This window comes from Lithobates pipiens, unplaced genomic scaffold (assembly GCF_037356315.1).
Source record: "Lithobates pipiens isolate NorthernLeopardFrog02 unplaced genomic scaffold, aLitPip1_a1.2 Scaffold_28, whole genome shotgun sequence".
NCBI lineage: Eukaryota > Metazoa > Chordata > Amphibia > Anura > Ranidae > Lithobates > Lithobates pipiens.
The window spans coordinates 1,820,026-1,831,070 of NW_027507789.1; the positions used below are offsets into that span (position 1 = coordinate 1,820,026).

At 45.0% G+C, this 11,045-nt stretch overlaps 1 protein-coding gene across 1 annotated transcript; it reads right to left on the minus strand.

Annotated features, from left to right (window-relative positions):
* Positions 1-4,571: 4,571 nt before the first annotated feature.
* On the minus strand, positions 4,572-7,765 carry LOC143934993 (E3 ubiquitin/ISG15 ligase TRIM25-like). The gene has a single exon (XM_077458546.1). It carries the CDS (start codon positions 7,657-7,659, stop codon positions 6,076-6,078), a length of 1,584 nt encoding a protein of 527 aa, XP_077314672.1. The 5' UTR covers positions 7,660-7,765; the 3' UTR covers positions 4,572-6,075.
* Positions 7,766-11,045: the final 3,280 nt, after the last annotated feature.

Sequence of the window (11,045 nt, forward strand, 5' to 3'; positions counted from 1 at the left end):
CAAAGAGAAAGGTGAAGCTGTTAATCATACTGTTAAAAACATCAGCATAATAAACATATCAACCTGCTTTTGGAGTTCCCACAAAATGTTTTTTTTTTTTTTTTAAATGGAAACTCCATAAGCAGGGCGATATGTGTATTTTGCTGATGTTTTTAACAGTATGATTAACAGTTTCACCTTTCTCTTTGGATAGGCCATCTCTATCTGTGGTCTAGATACAGAGGTCCTGAGGAAGCTATAACTGTGAAACGTGTCGACCTCTTGACATAGCAGTAATAGAGTCACATAAGAGTATTCATTTACATATTACATAAACTATGTATTGAGCTAATGGTTTTCTTTTAGAAAAAGTATATTAACCACTTCAGCCCCGGAAGAATTTACCCCCTTCCTGAGTGACCTAAGAGTATGTATTGAGCTAATGGTTTTGTTTTAGAAAGTATTTTAACCACTTCAGCCCCGGAAGGATTTATCCCCTTCCTGACCAGAGCACTTTTTTGCGATTTGGCACTGCCAACTGCACGGTCATGCGACGTTGCACCCAAACAAAATTGATGTCCTTTTTTTTCCCCACAAATAAAGCTTTCTTTTGGTGGTATTTGATCACCTGCGGTTTAAATTTTTTGTGCTATAAACGAAAAAAAGAGCGACAATTTAGCATTATTTTTAACTTTTTTCTATAATAAATATCCCCCCAAAACCTTTTTTTCCCCATCAGTTTAGGCTGATACGTATTCTTCTACATGTTTTTTGTAAAAAAAAAAAAAAAAGAAAAAAAATATTTGCAATAAGCGTATATTGATTATTTTGCGCGAAAGTTATAGCATCTACAAAAATAGCGGATCGTTTTATGGCATTATTATTATTATTATTATTTTTTCTTACTAGTAATGGCGGCGATCAGCGATATTTATCATGACTTGCGACATTATGGCGGACACATCAGACACTTTTGACACATTTTTGGGACCACTGGCATTAATACAGTGATCAGTGCCTTTAAAATTGCATTGATTACTGTAAAAATGTCACTGGCAGTGCAGGGGTTAACACTAGGGGGCAGTGAGGTTAACTGTGTTCCATGGGAGGTGTTTCTAACTGTAGGGGAAGGGGACTGACTGGAGGAAGTGACAGATCGTGGTTCCTGGCTAATAGGAACACACGATCTGTCACTCCTGTCAGAACAGAACAGGGAAGTGTGCATTTACACACACACTTGACCCTGTCCTGTGTCTCCTGGTCACGATCGCTCGTGGCCGGCGGTCATCGCAACCGTCGGCCACGAGCACCAGCACCCCCGCTGTGCAGAGGGTGGGCGCGTGCCTGCTATCCCGACCCCATGAGCCGACGTATAACTCCGACGGCTCGTGCAGGGGAACCAACCTGCACTATTTTATTGTCCTCTTCTGGTACCGCTAAAGTCCGTCAGGAGTTCTTCTCCAAATTTCTTATAGGATGAGGTACCCGCATAGCCCATAATTCTCTAAGCTTATATCTTTTTACGCTATGGAAGCCTCCTTCCTATTTCTTTGTCTTTCCCATGATATGCTGTGATGAGTGAGAGGAAAGCTGCGATCGATGACCATTTGTGGAGAGCGCGTTCCTCCAGGTGATATTTCCAATTATTCATCTGGTGAGTCCAATTTATTGAGAGCGGTGAAGGGATCACATATCGGTGAAGTTTGCTATTTGTGTTATTTGTGATAATCACAGAAGGGAAGACTGTTCACTCATTTGGCATTTTTTTGTCATTTTTGTTTATTATTACACAAAATTACACAAAATATCCTCATTGTGATTTTTAAAATCTTTTCTGCCCCTTATCTCAGCAAACTTTATAGTATGTTGCATAGAGTTCATGTTATGCATTAGCGCTTGAATTGATTTAAACACACATACGGTATATATACACACACACGTGTTATAATTTATAGTATTCACCATTTTAGATTGTAACGTTTTTTGTGTGTGGATTAGCGCTATTCTTATGTCATTCTTTACACTGTTCACTAATTGTTTTTTCACAATTATTGGAGTAGCAGCTGTTCATTTGAGAACACATCTGTTACTACTTATTACACTGTAATCCAATGGCCTCCACACTCGACCACATCTCATCCAATAGAGCACCTTTGGGATGTGGTGAACGGGAGATTGGCATCATGGATGTGCAGCCAACTAATGTGCAGCAACTGTGTGATGTCATCATGTCACTATGGAGCAAAATCTCCGAGGAACGTTTCCAACACCTTGTATCTATGCCACCAAGAATGAAGCCCAAAGGGGGTCCAACCCGCTACTAGCAAGAGTGATCTAATAAAAGGGGGTCCAACCTGCTAATAGCAAGGAGGACGTAATAAAGGGAGTGTAACCCGCTACTAGCAAAGGGGAGCTAATAAGGGGGGTCCAACCCGCTACTAGCAAGGCGTACCTAATAAAGAGGGTGAAAGGTTATGCTAAGCATACATCTTATTTTGTTTCACCCATTCTATATTCACCAGCTTCTATTTTATAATATGTACAGTTAGAATACCTCTTTAGCTTTTCACAAATATCTGTATCAGCATGAGATTCTTCTCAATGAATTGTTTCACATGCTTCCTTATCGAAGTTCTCACATTCCTTCAGCAGCTGGAGAACAAAGAACAAAGGCCACTTGTCTTGAACAGTTGTAACTGCATTAATATCTACTGCGCATGTCTTATTATGAATATTCTGTGTGACTTGTAATTTGCTATAAGAAAATGCCTCCCGGCTCACCAATACAGTCAGTTCCCAGAATACAATACCGCGTGCGTGTCATTTCTGTTCTCGGGGACTTGGCTCCAGATATATCTGAAATTGCACTATACATCGAGCCGAGGTCTGGGAGGTTAAAGGCACCACCCTAGAAAAATGGATTAACCCTTACAGGGGGTCCAACCCGCTACTAGCAAGGGGTACCAAATAAAGGGGGTCCAACCCACTACTAGCAAGGGGTACCTATTAAAGGGGGTCCAACCGGCTACTAGCAAGGATGACCTAATAAAGGGGGTCCAACCTGCTACTAGCAAGGAGGACCTAATAAAGGGGATCCAACCCGCTACTAGCAAGGTGGACCTAATAAAGGGGGACCAACCCGCTACTAGCAAGGTGGACCTAATAAAGGGGGACCAACCCGCTACTAGCAAGGGGGACCTGATAAAGGGGATCCAACCCGTTACTAGCAAGGATGACCTAATAAAGGGGGTCCAACCTGCTACTAGCAAGGGGGACCTAATAAAGGGGGTCCAACCCGTTACTAGCAAGGATGACCTAATAAAGGGGGTCCAACCTGCTACTAGCAAGGAGGACCTAATAAAGGGGATCCAACCCGCTACTAGCAAGGTGGACCTAATAAAGGGGGGTCCAACCCACTACTAGCAAGGGGGACCAAATAAAGGGGGTCCAACCCACTACTAGCAAGGGGTACCTATTAAAGGGGGTCCAACCCGCTACTAGCAAGGATGACCTAATAAAGGGGGTCCAACCCGCTACTAGCAAGGTGGACCTAATAAAGGGGGTCCAACCCGCTACTAGCAAGGGGGACCTAATAAAGGGGATCCAACCCGCTACCAGCAAGGGGGACCTAATAAAGGGGATCCAACCCGCTACTAGCAAGGGGGACCTGGTAAAGGGGATCCAACCCGTTACTAGCAAGGGGGACCTAATAAAGGGGGTCCAACCCGCTACTAGCAAGGGGGACCTAATAAAGGGGGTCCAACCCGCTACTAGCAAGGGGGACCTAATAAAGGGGGTACAACCCATTACTAGCAAGGGGGACCTAATAAAGGGGGTCCAACCCGCTACTAGCAAGGGGGACCTAATAAAGGGGGTCCAACCCGCTACTAGCAAGGGGGACCTAATAAAGGGGATCCAACCCGTTACTAGCAAGGGGGACCTAATAAAGGGGGTACAACCCATTACTAGCAAGGGGGATCTAATAAAAGGGGGTCCAACCCACTACTAGCAAGTTGTACCCAATAAAGTGCAGATGAGTATGTGGCTCAATGAAAAATAAAATTAACAGGTTGGAGCTCCCCACCTCCACAGATTGTGGGGTTCTTCTCCCCACACGTTCTGTTTGGCAGATGGAATACATTATGCAACCAGCCCCAAGCAAAGGATAGAAATCCCTTATAATTTATGATCTGTGAAGAGCGGGGTGAAAGGTATTCATAGACTTTCTGCACTGAGACATTACTGAAGGCCTTCTGCAAAGCATTGTGGGATTGTCCGTCTTATCACCCCGGGGCAGAATCTAGAAGAGATCGGTTTGGGAAAGATGGTAGAAGGCAAAGATATTGATTTCAGCTGTCTAAGGCGGCAGCAGACTTTTAAGATCTGTAATGCAGCTAAAATCTGTGTGGTGGAGAGATTGTCGGGTCTGTGAGTCACACGGAGAAGATTCTGAAAATGATTTACTTTAAAGAGTGATTCACACAACTTTACTTTACACCTTCAATTGTGTACTGACATTTGATAAGACTCTGAAAAGTGATTCACGCACACACACACACACTTTGAAAAGTGATTCACAAGATCACGAGGAATTGATCCTTAAAATAATTTATTGTGGTATTGAATTTTGAGAGGACTGAAAAAATATTCACACATTTTTAAGAGCGCATTAAAATATCTTTTTCTATTTTAAATTTGTTATACCCTTTATTTTCATTTAAATTTTTATTTGAAAAAAAGTGACAGTTATTTTCAGGTGAGAGGCAATGGATTTGAAAATAACTGTCATATGGCTGAAAATAAAGAGACTTTTTATACAGATAACTATATTATAGATATATTTGATAGAGATTAAACAATTATATCTTACAAACTATAAAATAAGCTATAAAATATAAACTTTCCAAGAGTTTTATTGTAAAGGATACTGGATGAAAGAACAAGAAGAACAGGTTACATTTTCAATGTTAGCTGTGAATTGTAGCCTCAAATTAGGTGCCCTCACTCTTATTTAGAGCAGTTGTTGTTATATTATTATAATTAATATTATCATCATCATTATTATTATTACTTAATTGCTTGTAACTCAATGCCAATACTCTTGAATCTTGAACTACCAACTGAAAACTAAAAAAAGGCTTCTAGTGGAAGTTCCTTGGCCCCGGTCCATTGGCTGACAACTAAAGGAAGAAGCAGAATTGCCTTTTCTACAAACATAATTATAATATAATATGTGCTGTTATTCCATTTTCGTGCCACCACTTAAAGTGGTTGTAAACCCTTACAAACCACTTTGACCTACAGGTGAGCCTAGATTAAGTCTTACCTGTAGGTCCAAGAAATATCTCCTAAACCTATACGGTTTAGGAGATATTTACCTGAAGACAGCCACCGCTGTCTACGGCGCATGCGCCGTAGACAGCGGCGCGCAGGCACACTGGGTAAGCCGCAGATCGCGGCGATATGCCGCGAGTGTCGGCTCCTGTGCGCATGCGCAACGTCATCGCTGCTCCGGCGAATCACAGCGCCGGAGCAGCGAGACCCACCAAGAAGATGGACGCTCGGAACTACAGGGGACAGCGGTGACTTCGCTGGCTCCTGTGTCAGGTAAGTGACACATAATGGACTACTATGCGATGAGATGCGATGCATAGTATTCCATTATGCTTTACCTTTGCAGGGAATCAAAGAGGAAGTAACACCCATCAGGGTTTATTTCCTCTTTAAATATCAATACAACCACACACATATACATTTCCCAAATTGTACTGCAAAGCTCACCATGACAGCCAGAAGGTGTATGGAAAAAAAAAGGGGCGTGCACTCGGGGGAGTTGTACAACTTTGCTTGTATAATGGGGTTCTCTGGGTTTTGGGGTACTTTGTGGAGCTCTGCAAGGCTTGTGAAAGGTACCACGAGGGTCTGCTGCCACTTCAGTAAATTGAAAGGGACCAAGGTGAAAAGGAGGTTATTTTTGAAGCCCTTGTGGCCGTAATACAAAACATGTGGATACTATAAAGTGAACAATTCTAAAGAATTCCCAATTGGCTCCCATGGGACAAGGATCCTCCTCTCAAAGCACGGAGAACTCTTAATTTATGTTGTGATCCTTACAAAGGCATTGGACCCAAACACATAGAATGCAGCATAAAGGGGCTCGGTGAAGGTGGCGGTGAAGGTGTGGAGATGTTTGATGGGGTCACACAATTCATAAAAGGATACTTGTCCTGCCTCGTAGTCTAGATAGACCCTGAATCTATTGCAGGAAATATTGTGAGACATTATAATTTCTTCCTTGTTATGTATAACTGAATACCGATTGTTGGAAGACTTCGAGAAACACCAGGACTTGTCATTACACCCCAAATAAGAAGGATCTCCTCTCCTATCAATAGACCCACAGGACACTCCCAACCTCCACTCCCCACACTCACTCATCTGCATTTCCCACAAGTGTTGTCCTGAAGAAATAGACGGGGTCCCTAAAACTTGGGAACAGTCCTGGAATCTTTCCGGCGAGTCCTCATGTGGTGAGCCTGGTGCTGGTTGTATCCAGCGTGCCTCTTTTCCATTCTGGGATAGACGGAGACTTTTAGATGCCGTGTTGCCGTCAAGTTTGTAGGAACTGCATGGTATGTAAAGCTCTTTCTCCGCCGAGGTTATAATATCAGATAATTTAGCACGTATTGTCTCTAACATCACCGCCTCGTCCAGATTGGTAGCATGGGATATTTTTAAATGCTCTTCTCCACTTCCATGGTCTTCCTTTCCAACATCAAAAAACTCATTTCTCTTTACTTCCTGTAAGACAGTCAGAGAATCGGTCAAGCCGCACAGCTCCTCAATGCGACGCATCTTCCGAAGCAACTCGTCCATCTTTAATTCCATTTGCTGGATCAGATCTGAGATGGAGCAGGTCATCTGCTTTTCTTCTTTGGATATTCTAGTGAGGACTCTTTTCTCCAGGGCCTCCAGTTGGCTCCTGAGGTCAGTAAAGATGGCAGCGACTCTTTCTGTTTTACCCGCTGCTTTATCCTGTATACATTTCATCCGTGCATGCAATCTCTGGACCGTTTTCTCAGTCTCCGCTCTGCTAGAGGTCATATTCTGATGAAGGTTTCTCAGGTTCTGCTTCTCCCTCTCAGAGGCCTGGTCCAGTGACTCCACTTGATGTTCTTGGTGGTTTCCTTCGAGCCTGCAGGTCACACAGATGCAGGAAGAGTCCCTAGTGCAGTAGTATTTGAGGACCTCTTTGTGAGTGGGACATTTTCTATCCTCCAGGGACATGGTGGGATCCACCAAGACGTGTTCTGGAGAATTTCTGTGTTTTTTTAGGTGTTTGCTGCATAGAGAAGCCTCACATTGCAGGCAGGTCTTTACCGCAGGAACAGAAGAGTCACAATAAGTACAGAGGACCCCAGTCTTCTCCTGAGTTGGCTGAGCAGATAGAAAACGCTCAGCTACGTTACGGAGAGTTATGTTCCTCAGCAGGGCAGGCTTTTCCTGAAACTCTTCTCTGCACTCCGGACAGGAGTAAACTCGGGACCCCTCCTGTGTTTCCAGCACACATTTAATACAGACCTTACAGAAGTTGTGTCCACATTGCAGAATTACAGGATCCGTAAATATGCCGAGACAGATGGAGCAGTAGAGCTCGTCCCTCACATCTAGACTTGCCATCGTGACAAAGAAATGAAAGTGAAACTTCCTTTCCAGATTACAGTGGTGTTTCCTTCCTCATTCTTTGCTGTAGGTGAAGAGCGCCTGGAGGACATATATTATTGTGTTAGAGTCAGAGAATAAAGTTCATGGAAATGTAGCCCCCCCCTCCCCCCCGCAGAATTTCCCAGAAGTGTGAGCAAATACCTGTATTGTACTCCCCCCTGAAAGGTGCCAAACGTGACAAAAAGCAGAAGTTCTATTTTTGTGTGGAACTCCACTTTAAGGACGTATGGGCACCCCCCCCCCCCCCCGTCCATCACCACCTCCCCATCCTTTCAGGACACCAGCGTATGGATTCCAATGCATGGGGGCTGTTTTTTTGAAGCACCGATTAGAGCCAGAGGCTTTAATAGGCTTCAATATAGGGTGGTCTTGGGTCGCAGAGAGTGCGTTTCCGATCCCACCCAGGTGTGTTACACCGGTGAATGAATATTCGCTGTTGTAACACTGATCCTCCTCCCGGCCAATCAGGTAGCCGGTTTTTACACACCGGTCACTGATTGACTGAAAGGACAGGCAATCACATTGGACGCCTAGGAGGAGGAGGGGAGGAGCTGGAAGCCACCATGGAGGAGAGGACACAGAGCCGCTGCATCTGCTGCCTGCCACTCACTGCTGCCGTTGATCGGGTAAGTGCTGGACCGACCAGCAAACAGCGGGGGGTGGGTGCTGGTCAAGGGGGGGTGGTTTGCCCCCCCACCCAAAAAAAAAAAAAAAAAAAAAACACCAGCCGCTACTAAATCTGGCTGGAGGACTCACAGAGGCAGGGTTCTGGTGCCTGCCCCCGGTTCTGGAAAGTTTGGAGTAACTTCTAGAAGTTAGTGGCTGGAGGCCGGGAGGGTTGATCTGCATACTTAGGGGGAACATGGCCAATACGCATGCATACTGTCCTGGCAGGGTGGCTAGGCCAGCCCTTAAATATGGAGGAGTCATACTAGCAGTAGAGTCAGGTAGAAGAGGGAGTGCTGAGGAGACTGTCAGGAGGCCTAGGAGGGGTCTTCTAGGTCTGGGGGAGACCCCATCACCAGGCTGGACTCAGGGAGATCCATTCAGCAGAGCGGTTTGACTTGGTATCTTGCCTGAGAGCAGTGGGGGCAAGGAGGACAAAGTGATCAGCACACTCTGGGTTTTTAGAGGGGGAGAGACTTCCACATGTAGAAAGCTTTCTAAAAGGACAGCGCTGTGCTTAACCCCTTTGTCCTTTCCCTGGGAGATCTTCAGAACAGCCAGGAGGGTTGGTAGTGCCTGCAGGCAGTGTAGCTGGGAGAAGATCTACACAAGGATTGGATACATTCCTGCATGCGGTTTGCTTCAATTTGTGTGCGATTTCCAAGAGGGACCGTGCGCTCCGCGCCTGTAATGGACTTTTGCTACGAATCTACGAAGGACTGCCAGAGGAAAGGAAACTCTTTGGGGTCTGTTTGTACAGAAGAAGGAAGTTGCCCCCCCTTTTTTTTGTTCTTTGACTCAAGTTGGGTATCCCACAAATTCCTTCACCCATCCAAGTTGTTACCCCCTAATAAAACATCAAAAAGCAAAACCAAGGGACTGACTTCTCGTTGTGTGGATGAAAGCAGGGAATGCGTGTTGCCTGGCTGTGGAGGAGTAGGGGAGCCAGTCGCCAGCAGCCCCGGCGGGGGTCGTGCTACATATGCTAGCAACACACACACACGTGTAATTTGTTTTGGTACGAATACAAATTCTGACAAATTTTTGGTAATTCGGCGATTAGGATGTATCCGAATCTCTGAATGAAATAGTAATCAATTGCGTTGAAATTTGTTAAAGTTAAATTTTGTTTATTTGTTTTCAACATTTTCGGAACGTTTCGAATCGGTCGATAAATTATCAATCAATGTGAATTCTGTCTCGTTCTCCCCCCCCCCCCCTCTAAAAATAACAAACATGTAATACTTACCTGCTGTGTGTAATGCAGCCCGGATCCTCCTCTTCTCAGGTCCCTCTTCGGATTTGCTGGCCCCTCCCTCCTGACGAGTGCCCCCATTGGTTAACTGACTGATTGACAGAAGCAGAGGCCAATGGCGTCACTGCTGTGTCTCAGCCAATCAAGGGGTAGAGTCCTGGGTGACCGGGGCACTCATGGACATCGCTGGACAGAGAAGGGGCTCAGGTAAGTATTAGGGGGGCTGCTACACACAGAAGGCTTTTTATCTTCATACATGCACCTTCTGCCTTTACTATCCCTTTAAGCAGCGGGCCGGGACCCGAAGGGCCTGGTATGGGTTGAGGGGGGAAGGGGGGAAGGGGGGAGCTTTTTTTCTCCAGAATTTCTATTGCCGACATTTCAGCTGTCAGAGGGGAAGCCCGCCGACAAGTCATCAGTTGTTATGGACGTGGAGGCCGACTCCTCGGCCCGCTGCTTAACAACCAGCTATTTCTTCACACAGAATTAGAATCAGTCGATCATTTTTCATCCGATCCGAATTGTTCCGAAAAAAAATTGAGTTCATTAGAAAGTTTATAAATGAAGCAAAATCTAAACGGAAACTCAATGAATTCCGAAATGAATCAAGGAAACAAAATTAGCAACATAACTAATCTATCCGAAACAAAATGTTGCCATTCTGCACATGTCTTCTAGCAACATATTTATTACGGAGAGACAGGAGTCGCACTTCTAAAAGCGAACCCCACCTTTCTGACCATGTTACGCTCATAATAGGCTCGAACATGAGACATGGTCTTCTGTATGCGCACATGATATATATATATATATATATATATATATATATATACACACAGCGGAGTTTGCCTTTAAGTGATTTAAAAATATCTGGTTAATTTCAATACGACTGTAGCGAGGACATATTTGTTTGCTAACATAGTTATGCAGATGTCAATGTTAAATCTGTGGACATTGCGATGGCTCAGTGTTTGGAGCCACCTACTTACACAATCTGGTAATGCACAGATATGGTGATTACAAGCACAAAAGTCTTTCATAGGAAGTATTGTTTGTTTTGATAAGAGGTTTGACCTTTGTTACCCAGGAGTCTGTGTGACCTACCCATGAACACTCTGATATGCAGTGCATGCTGGGTAGGGGATAAAAGGGACTGCAGCGGCCATATTTGGGCTCTTGGGACCACGCTGCCTGCCTGTGCAGAACTGTGTAGAGGGTTCCCGGATACATCGACAGACAGTCACCGCGGAGTGCAAACCGGACTGTTTGCGAGGTGACTTGATGGAGCCTGAGAGCTGGTGATCGGATTGACGAGGTTCGGAGACGCTTGTCGGGGGAGGGGAGGACGGGATCCAGTCAGCGGAGCGACACAGAGCATCTGGCCCAGTCGGGAACAAGCTGCAGTTATCGGACCAAAGTC

Coding starts and splice junctions, on each gene's coding strand:
- LOC143934993 (XM_077458546.1), bottom strand. CDS start 7,659: ATGGCAAGTCTAGATGTGAGGGACGAGCTCTACTGCTCCATCTGTCTC.